Raw genomic sequence first — 16,401 nt, forward strand, 5'->3', positions numbered from 1 at the left:
AAGCATGTAAACATGTCAGTAAAAACCCTAAGTACAAGTACGTTCCTGGAAATGAGCATGATATGTCCTCTGTAAAAGGAAAATACTGAGGGGTGAATTCACAAAAAGGATTTTGTGCCTTTTGCCGCCGCTAAACGTGCATAAATGAGACATAAAAAGAAACCATGTAATTCTCATGAAATGCAGCCCTAACTGTGCTGTCAAGCAAATAGCGTCTCGGTGCTATTTGCTTGCATTTAAATTAGGTAATATGCAGACATTTGGTGCAAAATCTGCCCCTTTTCTATGCAAATGAGCCTCATTGCAAAAAAATAGTCCAATTCATAAAGATCAGTGCTAATAGCCACACGCAGTTACAGTGAAATTATTAGTATCTTTAGATAGTTGGTGGTAACTGAAGTGCATTTATAAGGGGTGCCACACCCAGACTTTCATGGCATATTAAATCCTAAATACGGCTTCTCTCTGTCACGTTTCAATTACTTGTCGGAAGTTTTGAGAAATGTCTCTGCACCTTGTCGGTCAGGAATTGGAGCTCGCCGTCTGAACATTTCATTATTCTTTTTCTCTCTGCTGTCGTTCTGCCTATACTGTCTTCTTGGCGCATAGGCAACAGTTTTACTTTGCCACAGGGAAAATTGCAATCAAATGCAAAAAAAATGACAAATTCCACTGAGCTTCACAACTTTACGTGCTGTTACATCATTAGTACAATATCTTTTGTGAATTGGGCCTCGAGACGGGGCAGATAGCGGTTGATGCACAATGGAATCTTTTTCCAATATGACATTCCACTGGACACTGTTGCTGTCACAGCAGTGTTTACATCGTTATTTTGTTTTTAACAAATCAGAAACTCACAGACACAAACTATCTTCTCCCATATCAATACTTAGCATGCATATAAGCTAAATCAAAAGGTATAGCCACATCCTCACACTAACTTGTGCAAATGAATGTGGCAGGTATGCTGCGAGCTATGTTAGCTCAATGCTTTGTGTTTCATTGTGAGAGTTTGATCCTGACAACACTGCTCTGATTCAACACAACTTCCTTCACACCTACGGGACATTTAGAGTCAACAATGAACATGACCTGCATGTCTTTTGGACTGTGGGAGGAAACCGGAGTACCCGGAAAACAAACCATGATCTTGTTTTTCCTAAACATAACCATAACCTATATTGTTTCCGTGGTGGCGGGCACGTTATTTGAAGACATTATAATGTGCTACCACATGATGCGGTAATAGGAGGGTTGTGGTCATTTCACGTATTTCTGTGAGATCACGTTGACTGACAGCCACCACGGACAAAGATGTGGAGAGGTGGTTGTGTTGCTCTGGCTCTATCTATCTGGCGTGGAGAGGAGGTTGTGTTGCTCTGGCTCTATCTATCTGGCGTGGAGAGGAGGTCGTGTTGCTCTGGCTCTATCTGTCTGGCGTGGAGAGGAGGTTGTGTTGCTCTGGCTCTATCTATCTGGCGTGGAGAGGAGGTCGTGATGCTCGGACTCTATCTATCTGGCGTGGAGAGGAGGTTGTGTTGCTCTGGCTCTATCTATCTGGCGTGGAGAGGAGGTCGTGCTGCTCAGACTCTATCTATCTGGCGTGGAGAGGAGGTTGTGTTGCTCTGGCTTTATCTATCTGGCGTGGAGATGAGGTCGTGTTGCTCTGGCTCTATCTATCTATCTTGCTTGGAGAGAAGGTCGTGTTGCCCCTCTTGACACCTGTTTGGCGTCAAGAGGGGTTTTTTTTTGGTAAAGTTTTTCCTTATCCGATGAGAGGGTCGCACTGTAAAGGACAGAGGGTGTCGTATCCTGTACAGATTGTATACCTTTAACCTAACACTCTACAGTGTGTTTATTCCATAATCCAGTGCTTCATGTAGTTGCTGAGACATTAGTAACTGCCATTAACTGTTAACTGATCATGGTTTATTTACAACTGTATCCATAAACTCAATCTGTCTCCGCTAACTGTGTCTTTCATACGAGTAAATGAACCAAATGGAGAGAGGAAACACCGGAGTCAAGTGGATGTGGAAATGCCCTTGAATGCTAGTAAAGTCATTACAGTACATGATGTGCTCTCTGTTTGATCTGCTGCTTTGATGTTTGACTAAAGCATGTCCCGGGCCTAATGCTCCCACACTCACATCTTACCGGCAAGGACGTTTGACTAATAACCCGCTCTGTAAGACCTTGGCCAAGATGTCTGCTGCTAGTCTCCTCTTTGATAAGTCAGAAACTTGATTGCAGGGCAAATCTGGTCTTTAACCCATGCTGTTTACCCCTAATGCAGCATGCTGTTTTTAGTAGATGAATGGCTCTGAAAAATAGAAAAAGAAAGCAAAGGACTCATGACATTTATTTCTGTTTAATTTTTTTTTTTTCTCCTTTCTTGCTGATTTGCACACTAGTCACACATCTTCGCTCATGTCCTCCCCTCCCGGGCCTTTCGCCGTTTTTGAATTGACTCACTGACATTGACAGTGTGGGTGTTTGTTTCGTCAGCAAGCGGTAGAAGGAGAGAGAGAACAGTGAAGGAATGTAAGAATTAAATTATTAGTACAAGGAAAGGAGAAGGCGTATAGGAATAATGTGAGTAGATGAAATGGGTGGCAGGAGGGAGAAGCAGAGGAAAAGAAGGTGAGAGGGATATTAGAGTGGGTGTGGAAGTCTTTAGGTCTCGAATGCATCATGTCTCGGCTTGTTTTACAGCTTAGGCACGCTTGACCTGTCACTGTTTGTGTTTGCGGGAGGATATTCTGGGATACTTAAAGGAATAGTTCACCCACAAAATGACCATTTGTATATCAATTACTCACCCTGTCACCCTGAACTCCTGAAGAAAACTTTGTTTTTCTCTCATGCCTACACGGTTAACGGAATCAAAAAATGGAGAAAAGTCTTGATGAATTGAAGTAAATGTGGGCCACGTTTCACAACAGCAAAACTATATCAAACCATCCGTTTAAAAATAATAATCTAAGTCTCATTTATCCAGTTGTTTGCTCACTACTTCCCAAACACATGCATATCCACTCAAACTTTACTATTTAAAACCGCCCGCGCAGGTAGTGAAGCGGACAACATCCATTTTTCAATTAAATCGTGCAAATAGTGAATAGTGATAGTGTGCACCAAATTTGGCATGAGGATTGCCGAGGGGTCGCTTAGCAAATATAAACGATTGGCCACTTGAAAATCCAAGATAGCGGCCATTTTTCAAGATGGCCGCCAAATTGACCTGCCGATAATAATTTATCTCATAGAAATTAATCTACTTGATCGATTTGTGTGATCTTGGTGTCAAATTATATGTTTTCTGGCATGCGGGATCTAATTTTGATAGTTTTAAAAAAATGTAACTGCAATATGTCGGCCATTTTTCAAGATGGCTGTCAAATTTACCAATGCATGTGCTTGGTCAATTTGAATATGTGATGTAGAGTTATATGTTTTCTTAAATACTTGATTTAATTTTTTACAGCTTTTACATCCTTCAATAAGTTTTTTCTTACTTTCTGGCTGTCCACTGAGTCTTTGCTTTGCGGTTTTTGCGGCTTGAGAGTCCACAGTTCCAATTCTAGCACCTGGTGTTGGATATGGAGCTTGTCATATTCTTGCTTATCTGGTCTTTCAGGAAAGGAACCTTTAGACTATTGATTCAACTACTCGACCAAGTAGATGAATTTCTGTGAGAGAAACCATTATGGGCAGGTCAATTTGGCGGCCATGTTGAAAAATGGCCATCATCTTGGTTTTTCAAGTGGCCAATTGTTCATATTTGCTAAGCATCCCCTCGGGAACCATCATGCCAAATGTGGTGCTTGCATGATTTTTCCACTATCCGCTCCGCTAAGGGGACAGCCCATTACTCCAAACCCCTAGTAGTCCAAAAGATGTCCCATTGAACCGAAAGCCCGTTTGTGTGATGCTATGCTATCTGTTAAATAGAGTTTATGTGATTGCCTAGTTCTATTCAAAGGGTTTCTTATCTTTAGAAAGTCTTTAAAAAGAAAAATAAATCAGGTAATGCAAAAGAAGGAAGGTGTTATATAATCAGGGTAGTCTGGGTCACCTTATATTCAACAGAGCACTTTTCAAGTGCAGTATACAACGTCTTGAGACGGTGTTATATGTATGTCTGTGCTTGTGTTCATTCTTTAATTATTTTCCCATATGGGTTGTCTTGTTTGAAACAAGGTCTGAGCGCAGGTCTCGCCCACGTTACTGCACTAGCATCCACACAGATCAGCATTTATTAGTAGTCTCCTGGAGGATATTTCTTTTTCCCTTGATGTTTGCATTTATGGACATAAAATCAGATGCTCTTTACTCTCATTTATAAAACACCTTTTTCTTTTCACGTTTAGTTCCGTTCCGCTGACGGGGTTGAACCGAATAATTCTCAATCCTATCTCTGTCTCTTCTGCCTAATCTTTCATGATCATGCTACAGGCAAACAGCCTGATGATGATGATGATCTGGAATATTAATGCATCATTTTCTCCTCCACACACTCCCCCTTTTTAGGATTGCATAATCTTATGATCTATGTTAGGACACATTTTTCCATTTACATGACATATTTTAGTCATTTCCCAGACACCTCATACGCACTTTGTTCCGCAGTCTGGATAAATGGCAGCATTATTCAGTTCTCTCATGCACAACTGTTTAGATGGTTTCACAGAAGCCTCTCTTAAGAACGATTTGGCAGCAAACAATTCCGTACAGCAAAACAGTGTGTTTTGGGGCCAATGTGGTGAAAGAAAGTAAGAAATGCAGGGTAATTAAAGTGGTTTAAGAGCTACTTTACGTTTGTTAGCCTGAGACCACTCAAGGTCAAGGTTAGGGAAAGATTCTGGCCGTGGTTAAAAGATACCAATGTTTGTAGGAGATGGCAGGGATGCAAATAGCCGCCTCCTCTATCAAAGTAACACACTTTGTATGCCCAGCCATCCACCCACACCTCCTCCCTGAGGCCTTTTCTGATGTCGGAATTGTAACTTTTCAAAGCAGACAATCCACCGAGCACTTCAGGTGTACGGAGGTGAGAAAGTAGGCGAGATTTGCACTTCTCTCTCTCAATCTCTTTATTTTCCATTCTTCACACAACCACTACTGCCACTTCCTGTGTGTACACACGAGTGCAACACCATGAATGGCTCCGAGGAGACACATTTTTTTTGCCGTTACACGTATAGCCAAACATTTCTTTCTATACAAACCTGTTTATTTCACAATGTCGCACCACTTCTGCCTTTGCTATTGAGAGATCAGTCATGCACAACAACTGTAAGACGTCGCTCGTAGTGGTCATACTGTATGGCGTTTTAAAGGTCCCATTTCATGCTCATTTTCAGGTTCATACTTGTATTTTGTGTTTCTACTAGAACATGTTTACATGCTTTTATGTTAAAAAAAAACACATCATTTTCCTCGTACTGTCTGCCTGAATATACCTGTATTTACCCTCTGTCTGAAACGCTCCGTTTTAGTGAATTTCAACGGAATGCGTTGCAAGGCAACAGCTTGGATCCATGTGTACTTCCTGTCAGCTGATGTTATTCACATACACCGCAACAGGAAATAAACTGGGACACATTTAGAATGTTTGCAATTAAAATTGTGTAATGGTCTAAATATTGTATATTTGTGACATCACAAATGGACATGAATCCTAACGGCTTGTCTCAAACGCACAATTTCTGATTACGGGCTGTGTGTGTTTTTCCATATATTGAGCTTGAGTTTTGATAGTTTAACAGTATTTATAAAGCACTTAAACCTGCTTTATAATATAAAAGACATAAAAATATCACTTTTTACAATATGGGACCTTTAAAACAGAGGATAAATATAGGCATTTTCAGGTCGACAGTATGAGGAAAATAAAGTGTTTTTTTTAACATTACAGCATGTAAACATGTTCTAGTAGAAACACCAAATTCAAGTATGATCCTGAAAATGAGCATTATATGTAACCTTTAATTCAAACCGTGGACCCGATGAATATATTCATTCGTTTACATAGATGCACCGCGGCAGAGTGTCGGAGAGTGAAACAGTCTCCAGTGAGTCCTGATGGGTGAGAGTGGGAGGTACAGCATGAGAACACAAAGAGACAGATGGACAGACAGAAAACAAGTGAAGAAAAGACACGGTGCATCGATTGAGTTCTATTTCAACCCCTACTGGGTTTTTCCATAGATATACCATATGAGGAAACCAGTGCTCATTTGTCTTTCTTTCTTATACTGACGCAAGTACTGTTAAGGCACGAGCCCCATCACCACACTTCCATAAAGCCGAGTCCCCGTGCTCACTCACCGCTCAGTCCCCGTTAATTCCTTTCATCAGAGGGTTGGCTGAAGTGCATTAGACTCCCAGTTGTACCTCTGGGAATGGATTCTGTATTCATAGTTTAGAGCCTTTAGGGATTTTTATCCAAGGTCAGTAGTAGATTACCTATTTGGCTCATTGAGCCGTGCGCTCTGTTAGATCTCCCTTTTTTTTTTTTTAATGTGCATCGGTGATTGATTAAGCCGCTGTGTTTCTATGCTGCTGCGGACCTTGACTGATGCATACGGAGAGCAATATGTATGTATGCTTAGCTCTTGTGCTGAATGTGCGATCGATGCATAGACTCCCCTCGCAATAATTACCTCATCCAGGAGAGGGGGAATGCCTGAGGGTTCAGAGAGTGTGCGTGTGTGTGTGTGTGTGTGCGTATAATCCTTGCTTCCCGGCTGGCTTTTTGAGTCATGGATTGTTACAGAGTGTCAGAGAGTGTGAAGCTCCTCTTCATCAGTCTCCAATCAATGTTGATGGTGGAGAGAGGGTTCTGCGAGGGTAGAAGAGAGAAAGAGAGATGGACACACAGAGAAAACAAGCAACTGCAAAAGACAAAAGACAGACAGGGACTATAGATTGTAGACCGAGAGACTGCGTTATATTTGCTCAAGTGAATAATGGTTAGAAGTAGGACACAGATAGGAGAATAGACGTGTGCTGTTTTAGATTCTTTTATAGGCATGAAAGGGAAATTCAGTTTTATACAATTGGGGTGTTTTTGTAGCTTTCACTCTTGTTGTTAACAGCATACTCCCAGAGGTAATTACATATATCTGGGAACATGGCTACCTCATTATGAAGACGTTTAATGCCGCAAGAAATGTGAGCTGGCAGGTTCTAAACTGAAACTTACTGCAATTGGAAGGGAAATATGTTAAAACTATTACCCAAACTGTTCATATGAGTTTACAGACTGACCTGGTTTACATCTGACCTATAGTCTCATAGCCAGACCTACATCCACACTTCGTTTCAACGCTGTGCCAGTGCCGGAGAAAGGTCTGGCTGAACCCATGATAATTGCACTCTAAGGGGGAAAAAAAATGCTCCGGGTTGTATTTCTTTAAACCAATCACAGTTGTCTCGGGTGGCGCTAAGCCCAGGATGCAGCGACGGCGCCCTTGCAAAAATAGTGTTGGGGGGTGAAGTTGTTTTTGTGGAACATCAGCACATGGGGAGGCGAGCCCTGGCATTAAAATGGATAAATTCCCACAAAAGAAAACGCCACATAAACATCTCGTCTCTGTGTTTATCCTCGCTAGCTCACTGCAGACGATAGGCCATGCTTGGAATATGAAACTTTTTTTCCATAACTGGTGAGCAAATATGTAAGAACATTGCATGTTAGCTCTTCTGAACATATTCTTTGTATATCTTTACAACCATTCACAGAATGAACCAAGCGAGCCTGCCTTGTTGCATTATCCACATCTTGGTCATTTTCAGTGTGAAGGTTGCTGGCTCGGAGGTTATTAATGCTGTTTCACGTAGCGACAGGGATTTTGAAAACGTAAACATCTAAATAATGGAAGGGAAAACTGACGGCCAATGGGGGGTCAATGGCGGGCCAATGGCAGGCTTATACGCACAGTCTATATCCTACCTTTGACCTAATTCACTTACCATGGTTGTGTGTCAGCTTTCCTGTCCGATGAGAGATTATTGTTGTCATTTCAAATGTGCTTATTGTTCCTTTTATTTATTTTTTTACCACCTGTCTTAGTCTGATCTCAGAAATAGCTATGATGAGTACAGCGTTATCATAACTGATAGAAATATGGCCAAAACTACAAAAAAAAACAAGAATTTCTCTACTCAGTTGGCCATGCTATTAGTTTTGCTGCCTCCTATATCAAAGTAACACGCCTTGCATGCCCAGCCATCCACCCACACCTCCTCCCTGAGGCTTTTTCTGATGTCGGAATTGTAACTTTTCAAAGCAGACAATCCACCGAGCACTTCAGGTGTACGGAGGTGAGAAAGTAGGCGAGATGTGCACGTCTCTCTCAATCTCCCTTTTACTGCTTATAGTAAAACGTGGTCATACTGTATGGCATTTTAATCAAACACAAAAGCAATGCTGTCATTTTTTCTGGAATTCTTGGACTAATAACTTGGAGTAGAAATACAACAGAACTAGAGGACAACATTTATCAGGACAATACTTTTGATTTAATTAATCTCACTTGATAAGAAACTCCTTCAGCAATACTATGATCAATTATAATCTCAAACATGTTGTGTCAGAAAATCTATTTTTGCAATGCCTATAAAGTTCAAGTTTGTTGACACCTTCATAGAGGTGTTATATGTTTTAGCATTGAGTTAGTGGGGATCTTGTACTCGACTGCATTCTGATATTGTCCCCCCTCATGTTTGTAACTGGAAAATCAAACTCCTTGTAAATAAAATAACTTAATATACCAACAAAATCTGGTATCTTAGACATATTGAAGTTGATACCTGGCTGTCCTTACCGTAATGCATGAGATAATATTACACTCTAAGAAAAAAATCCATAGAAAAACAGACAATGTCCTGGCAGAAAATTACCAGGACATTTTCTTCAAGCCTAAAATGGAAATTTCTGTTGATTTATAGGACGTCCTCCGTACCATTCACAGACACTTCTGTTAATCCTAAAACGGAAAATTCTGTAGATTTACACTACATCCTCCGTACCTAGCCAAATAGCAGGCCCAACCTTTACATTCTGGAGGGAAAACAGACACTAACTTTAGCATTAGTACGTTACCTATCGGTCTCTGTGGACCGCCTGAGGCTAAAACTGGGGCTAACTCTACCTGACGTCCACTGAAGTCTAAAATATAAGCTTTGGTTAAACGTAAATTACGATCCCAAACTTGCGTTAGTCTCAAATTGAGTCAGCAAAATATTCCTGGCGTATCTGGTAACATTAACGGTCAACAACAGCTGAACTAAACAACAAAACAGCTTTCCAACTAAAACGATACTGAGCTAACGTTAAGTCTTTAACAGAAATCATTTTGGTCAGACATTAATTGTTGATCTTTTACCACAGAAGTGAAAATGTTTTCTCGAAATTTGAACTAAACTTTGCCGTGTGGTCTCTGCCTCTTCTAACTTTCGCGCTAGCGGAGGTTCTTGTTCCCACAATGCAATGCGTATTTAAAAATATGGGGAAAAACTCCTGTGAAAAATCGATACAGAAAATTCCTTCATATTAACACGGTACATTGGCCCGTATTTTTACGGACTTTTCTTAGAGTGAAGGAACAGCTGGCAGCCTTAAAGTGGCAGTAGGCAGTACATTTTTGGCATCATTGGGCAAAAATTCCATAATAACCTTTTGGCATATTGTAATTCAAGCGCTCTGAGAGATAACTAGACTTCTGCACCTCATCAGACTGTTCGGGTTTTAGCTTTTTGGGTGTTGAAAAAATAGAACTGTTTGATGCAATAAAGCAATTAAGAAGATTTTCCCTCCAAATCTGACCTCACTCCAGTCTTTTACAGTCTTGTTTTTTTTTTATTTAATTTTCGTTCCTTTCTTTTAGTAATTGGAGCATGAAACCTTATTCTTTAAATAGTAGTTTGACGAAAGGATCTTAACACAGTCCACTTAGTATTTGCTTTTTTCCTTGACAATAACCTGAATAAACATCTGAAACAGATGAACAAAGCTGCTCAACACTATCAACTGGAAAAGGGGTCAAAGTCACCAACCACGGGGTCAGGAGTGGAAGGCTATGCAGAGAATGAGAGGACTTTCACATCTGATGCCAGGGACCGTCTTTGAACAGATGCGCCAGGGGTTACGTTCTTCCCCTTATTGAACGACCACCTGTTGTCACTTGACCAAAGTTCCATTTGATCCATGAAACATTGAGATGGAGATCATGGGTGAGGGAAATAGAAAAAAAAACCCCGGATAAAACCAGTGCAGAGCGGTAAAAAAAACACAGATGGAAAGAGATGAAAAATTTCAAGTTCCTAATCACTGATCAGAGCTGATGCCAGCTGAGACCTCACCAGTGGCACACACACACACACACACACACACACACACACACACACACATATGCTCACAGTGACAGGTAGGGTAGTGCAGGTCAGTGTCGGGGCCTCCTTGTCACTGGGCAGTTTTGAATTGACACCTGATTGGTGTATGATGTCTCTCTCTCTCTCCACAGTATGTATGTGTATTCATGAGTGTGTCTGTCTGTCAGTGTGTGTGTGTGTGTGTGTGTGTGTGTGTGTGTGTGTGTGTGATAGGAGCTGTCATGCAGCTGTCATGTCTGCTCTGATCCCCACTAACCCTCAGTCAAACAACATGCCACTGTAATAGCAGTCCAGAGAGCAGCCACATCAATCACATTCTCTCTGATTCTTTTTATTCTCAAAGGGTTTCAAGTTGCCCAAAACTCACTGCAATCTCAAACTTGTTGTTGTTGTTGTTGTACCTCTATTTGTGTTCTGTGTTTCTTTGTAGGCCATTTATGTTACACGGGCAGTGGTTTGCAAATTGTTTTCAATAGACAGTTGAATATAGTATTGAAAAGAAGTTATTTCATAGTTGAAGAACCTTTCAAACTCCTAATTCATTACTAATTGCAATTAAACAAAAAGAAGATATCAGCAATGCCAATAAAAAAAAATGCTAAATTTGTTTTTTGGGGGGGTTAAAAACTTGATTTAGATAGCAAACAACAACTGTCAGTTTACTGTAGTTGTCTGAGTTCCAGAGACGTTTAGATTCTATGCCAAGGAGCACTGAAGTTGTTGAGAAGGCTCATGGTGGAACGCCATTTTACTACGACACTTACTAGACTAGGTACCATGTTTTTATTGATGCACTATAATATTAAATTGAAACATTCTATTTAAAGGTCCCATATTATAAATGTGTGAGATTTTCATGTTTTTTTTATTATAAAGCAGCCTTAAGTCCTATATAGATACTGTGAAAGTATGGAAACACTCAATCCACAGGGAGATAAACACAGCCCGTATTCAGAAACTCTGCATTTGAAACAAGCTGTCAGGATTTCTATCCATTGTGATGTCACAAATATACAATATTTAGACCATTTAAACGTAAACAATCTAAATGTGTCCCAGTTGATTCCTCGTTGCAGTGTATGTGACTGTCATCAGCTGACAGGAAGTACACAAGGACCCAATCTGTTGCCTAGCAACGCAATTATATTGCAATTCTGGCGCAATTCCGTCGAAATGTACTAAAACGGAGCGTGTCAGACGGAGGGTAAATACAAGCATATTCAGGCAGACAGTATGAGGAAAATAAAGATTTTTTTTAACATTACAGCATGTAAACATGTTCTAGGAGAAAGGCAAAATACAAGTATGAACCTGAAAATGAGCATGATATGGGACCTTTAATGTAATATTGCATAACATTTACCCCCAAAATGTATCACTTGTCATCAGGATTTTTTTTGTTTTATTAAAAGTTGGAGATTTTAAGAGGTTGATAGCAATAAGATAAAAAAAAAGAATGGCATTATTTAATGTGTGTTGTATGTTGAAGTATTAGCACAGAACCTTGTATCACTCAACTCAGTGTGTCCTAAAATGCTAACATGAATCTCTCACAACATCCGTGTATATTGCTGTGACATCTTTCCATGCAGTAGTGTACTTCATAAACAGGTAACACATCCCTAGACAAGTGGACGCTCTGTGTTTCTTAGACGTTTCACATTTTAAAAAAGAAGCGATTCTTTTGTCTATGTGCTTATTCAGCACATAGAAAGCACAAGTCAGCTCTTGCTTATCAAATTGCTTGTCAAATTCACAAAGAGGAGCTGGGGAGACCGCTGTAGGATAGAGTGATACGCGGAGAGCCGGCTTCCTCTTTAAAGTCACGGGAGAGAAATGGTTATGCCCTTAAAATAAACCACCAGCATGTTGAATGATGGAGGAATTATTATGACTCATCAATACGAGCGTCTGACTAAAAAGCATCTCGGTCCTTCGGTGTGATTCATCTCCCGTTATCGATTCCATAAACAGATATGTTCAAACCGACGCAGTCACTGAAGCCTTTATTGAATTGTTCTCCTGTTACACAGAGACACTTTTCCACATTAACCTTATTCACATAATGTGCATTGCGACATGTATCATGTTGAAAATGACTATATCAAGCTATGCTATGTTCTATCACTTATATGATGTCAAATGGAATTGAAGTAGACGGGCATAAAACTGCTGACTATTTGGTGCCTTGGCTAATTAAGGTAGTTGGAAAGGATTGGAGATAGATGGCTATTTGAAGCCCTGTGGCATCACATGTTGTGGATGTTATTGCTCTATGTGTGTGTGTGCGTGTGTGCGAGTGTGTGTGTGTGTGTGTGTGAAGGCTTAAGGACTGCCAGTATGCTATTCTATTTTCAGTCTCATGCACCCTGCTAGCATACATCCTCTACTTCCAGACTGCATGCTTTCAGATCTGTTATGTAGTTTCTGTGTGTACCTCTTTGTGTGTGCGTGTGTGTTTGTCTGTGTTTAAGATAGCATGTGTTTATGTCTCTGTATGTACAAAAAAAACTGGTATTAAAATGACAATTTGTTGGTTTTAATAAAGAAGCAGCTGACCACTTCCCCTGTCAAACTATTCCATCAGGTACTTAAACGCTATCGAGTTAAATTATTTTGCAAAAAAAACAAAAAAAACAGTGCATGACGAAATAGTTCGACATTCTGGGAAATACGCTCATTTGCTGTCTTGCGGAGAGTTAGATGAGAAGATATAGATGCAGCCCGTCCTTTCTTACCAAGTCGTCAACTACGGCAGCTTGGTCGCTGGCACCTTTGTGTCAAACTATGGCACTCTACGAGGCCGTAGTTATGGCAGGAGTAAAGGAGAGAGTCAGCTGACGTAGTATATAGAGCAAAAGAGTCAAAGGAAAGCACGGGACTTTCACCCAGGAAACCTGCTGGCTGTGTCCCGCGTGAAACCAAAAGTCAACATTGACCTATTTTAAGTTACTTATGTTACTTTACATAATGTTATGCAACTTACTTATAAGCTACATCGCATACGTAATGTCGCATACTTATTTTTAACCCAAACGAAAACATTTTCCAAGACCTAACCAAGTAGTTTTGTTGACTTAAGCCTCGTCCACACTGGGAACGTCAGGAGCGTGTGGCGGCTGCGTTACCTGTTGTTTTTTTATTTCGGCGTCCATATTAGAGCAGCCACTGCGTGGTCAGCGTGTGTCAGCTGCGTCTCCTAGAGATTAGAGATCTTGCCTATTTTTGACGCGAGCTGCGCGGTTCACAACAACAGACAGTGAAAGTGATCTATTGACTGTATATTAACATCATACCAGCAACATTACTACAGTTTCAATGTCTAGACATCTGTAGAATATATTACGGAGATGAAAAAAAGTAAAGACTTATTTTTAAATCAACGCTTCCTGCTTTCATTTCAAAATAAAAGCCCTAAAGCATTTTTTTTCTATGGACAGAAGTCCTTCATTTGTTAACACAAGGCTTTTATTCTGAAATATGTTGCCGGACAGTGTTGTAGAACATGCAGTGACTTGGAGAGCTCCATGAATGAATATAGTATGGGGTTTTAATTGTCGATTATTACTATTATTTACAAATTATCACACGTTTCTTAACCTCTCTGTCTAAAATAAATATAAATGACATTTACAATGAAATGAAATGGCCCTTATGAAAGGCAAACTTTATGTAGAAAGAAAGGGCTGACAGCAACAGCTGACAAGCAGCTGGTGTGAACACCCGACGTGTGAATCACGAAGCCGCCACGCGACGCAGCCAAATCTACTTACCAGCACCTCCAAACCTCACTAATTTTATTTTGGGGACTGTGACTTCCTTGAGTTGGCTAACTGTTTTCCCTTATTCCCAGTTTATGTTGCTAAGCAAACTGGCTGTAGCCTTATATTTACTGTGCACACATCTGTAACTCCTATACTCACGTATTTCCCAAAATGTTGAACTATTTGTCATGAAAATGTTCTGATGTAATCTATGCTTCACACCAGCACCCCTGCAGCGAAATCTATGAATGACATTGATTGTGCGCGTTTGTGTGTGTGTGTATTTTTAGGCCCGCACACAGTTAAAACACTGAAAATACAACAGGGGGAGTTTGTCACATATGCTTCTGTTGAGTGCTCTGCTCTTAAAAATGCTGCTTCGTTTACAGCCTCTGCTTCTTTTTCTCTGCTACAGTGATCATTTCCAAATGTTAACATAATGTTTCTATGTGTTTAATATATGCTACTGTATGCACTGTTTCAAAGAGGTTTATGTCTTTTGATCCTAAGAGGTTTATCCTCAGTTAAGTCTTCATTTCCAACAGAGAACTAATACTTTTTCGCCTCTTTTTTTTTTTTTTTTAAGTCCCTCTTTTCTTGCTCCTTAACCTTCTTAAATGAACTCCTAAATTCCTAGAATGAACATGTGAAGTGGACTTTGTGGTAATGTTTACCCAGTCTCCTTGTCAGTGTGAAGTTTTTTTTTTTCCAAAAAAAAGGGGCTATAGAAAGACATGAATTATTGACATACTTTCTTATCTTTTGAGAGCATCTTTTGAAAGCTGTGTGTGTTCTTGATCACCATGTTTTCCTCCATCTTCTCCTTCTTGGTCCTATAGGTCCCCTTACAAAGAAACACACTGATGATTTAGGTGATAGTGACCGCACGGACGACGAAGGTATTTTTTCCCCCCCCGATGCCAAACTGATTTGCATGACAAGGGAAACCAAACTTACCCTTTCTCCTCCAATTTTTATCTTCTTTGATTTTCTTACATTTCTTGTCCTTTTTTTGAAAGTGATGGACATTTTCTTTTTGCTCTTTACTCGTAAACTCTTTTTGGGCTGGATGTGTTTTGTCCTTTTCAGCTTGATGTCTAAAGTTTACATGTTTACCACCATTCTTTGATATTAATACTGTTAACATAGATTCTCTGCTTGGATTTGCTGTTTCCTTTTACTTTCCTTTTTCTATGTTGCATCCCACCAGCAGATCAAGTTACTATTAACCCTTCAGCCAGCTCTTAACACATTTTTGCATGTTTTTTTTTTTTCTTTTAATTCGTGTCGTATTAAAAATCAGATCATGTTCAAAAGATCAACTACTGGCTAACTGGCTTTCACCTATACTAACAGACCTGTTCACATTTTTGGGGCGTCAAACCAACAACCTTACATACACGATGAGTCAAAAAACAAGATGAAAATACTGGACAAAATCAGTGGAATCATCTCTCACAGCCATGGTTGCTGCAGGGACTTGAGGGTTGTCATCACTCCTGGCATGGTTTCCTCTCCTACAGGGCAAAATCTGAGCTAATTTACACACCAGTATGTGAAGCTAACTGTCTGGTCAAACACCCACAGTGGCTGTTCAGAACCTAAGTCCCAAGCTGCCAAATTACTTGTTTTGTATCTACATGTAAATGTGGATTGGCTACCAGACACGACAGACTTGGCAATAATGTAAATTAGCCGGCATTTGGGTGGAAGCTATTAGGACATTACTGTGATTATGGTTTCAAGTGATCATCTGGACTCTCTATTTAAATGCTTTATGAAGAACACACAATCAAAACAGAGCATACATACTCAGTTTTATATTGCATGGTAATTGCGCTGGCTCACTCGTATGGCTTCTGTCAATCCCACGATTTTCAAATTTTGAGGACTGCTTACACGACAGATTGCAAATAAAAACAAAATTTGCGAGCATCTCTAACAGACAAAGCTGCTCTGGAGGCAGAAATAATCTTATTTGTTGAGTTAAAATGTCCACAGAACCAGAGTTTCTCTGAGTAACAGACTGAAGCCGCGAGGGATAAAGCTATTACAAAGTCTGATCATGCTATAGTAACATACTGCAATGATGACATAAGCCTACAGTTGTAGTATCCCCATAGACCGTACATAAGAAGTGGACGTAGTCAACCAGACATTGGTTTGTGGACTGCTGTTTTGAAGCCTTGAGTTCAGCCGTCGCCATCTTGGTTTTTTTTGCAACCAGAAGTGA

General features: G+C 40.2%; 1 protein-coding gene across 2 annotated transcripts in view; it reads left to right on the top strand.

The window, feature by feature from the left end:
* Positions 1-16,401, top strand: part of nlgn1 (neuroligin 1) — a 401,272-nt gene that overhangs the window by 143,389 nt on the left and 241,482 nt on the right. For both annotated transcript variants that reach the window (XM_037769864.1, XM_037769865.1), the window contains exon 3: positions 15,008-15,067. In XM_037769864.1, the coding sequence (XP_037625792.1) occupies positions 15,008-15,067 (60 nt within the window). The remainder of the gene's footprint in view (positions 1-15,007; positions 15,068-16,401) is intronic.

This window comes from Sebastes umbrosus, chromosome 5 (assembly GCF_015220745.1).
Source record: "Sebastes umbrosus isolate fSebUmb1 chromosome 5, fSebUmb1.pri, whole genome shotgun sequence".
NCBI classification, from domain to species: domain Eukaryota; kingdom Metazoa; phylum Chordata; class Actinopteri; order Perciformes; family Sebastidae; genus Sebastes; species Sebastes umbrosus.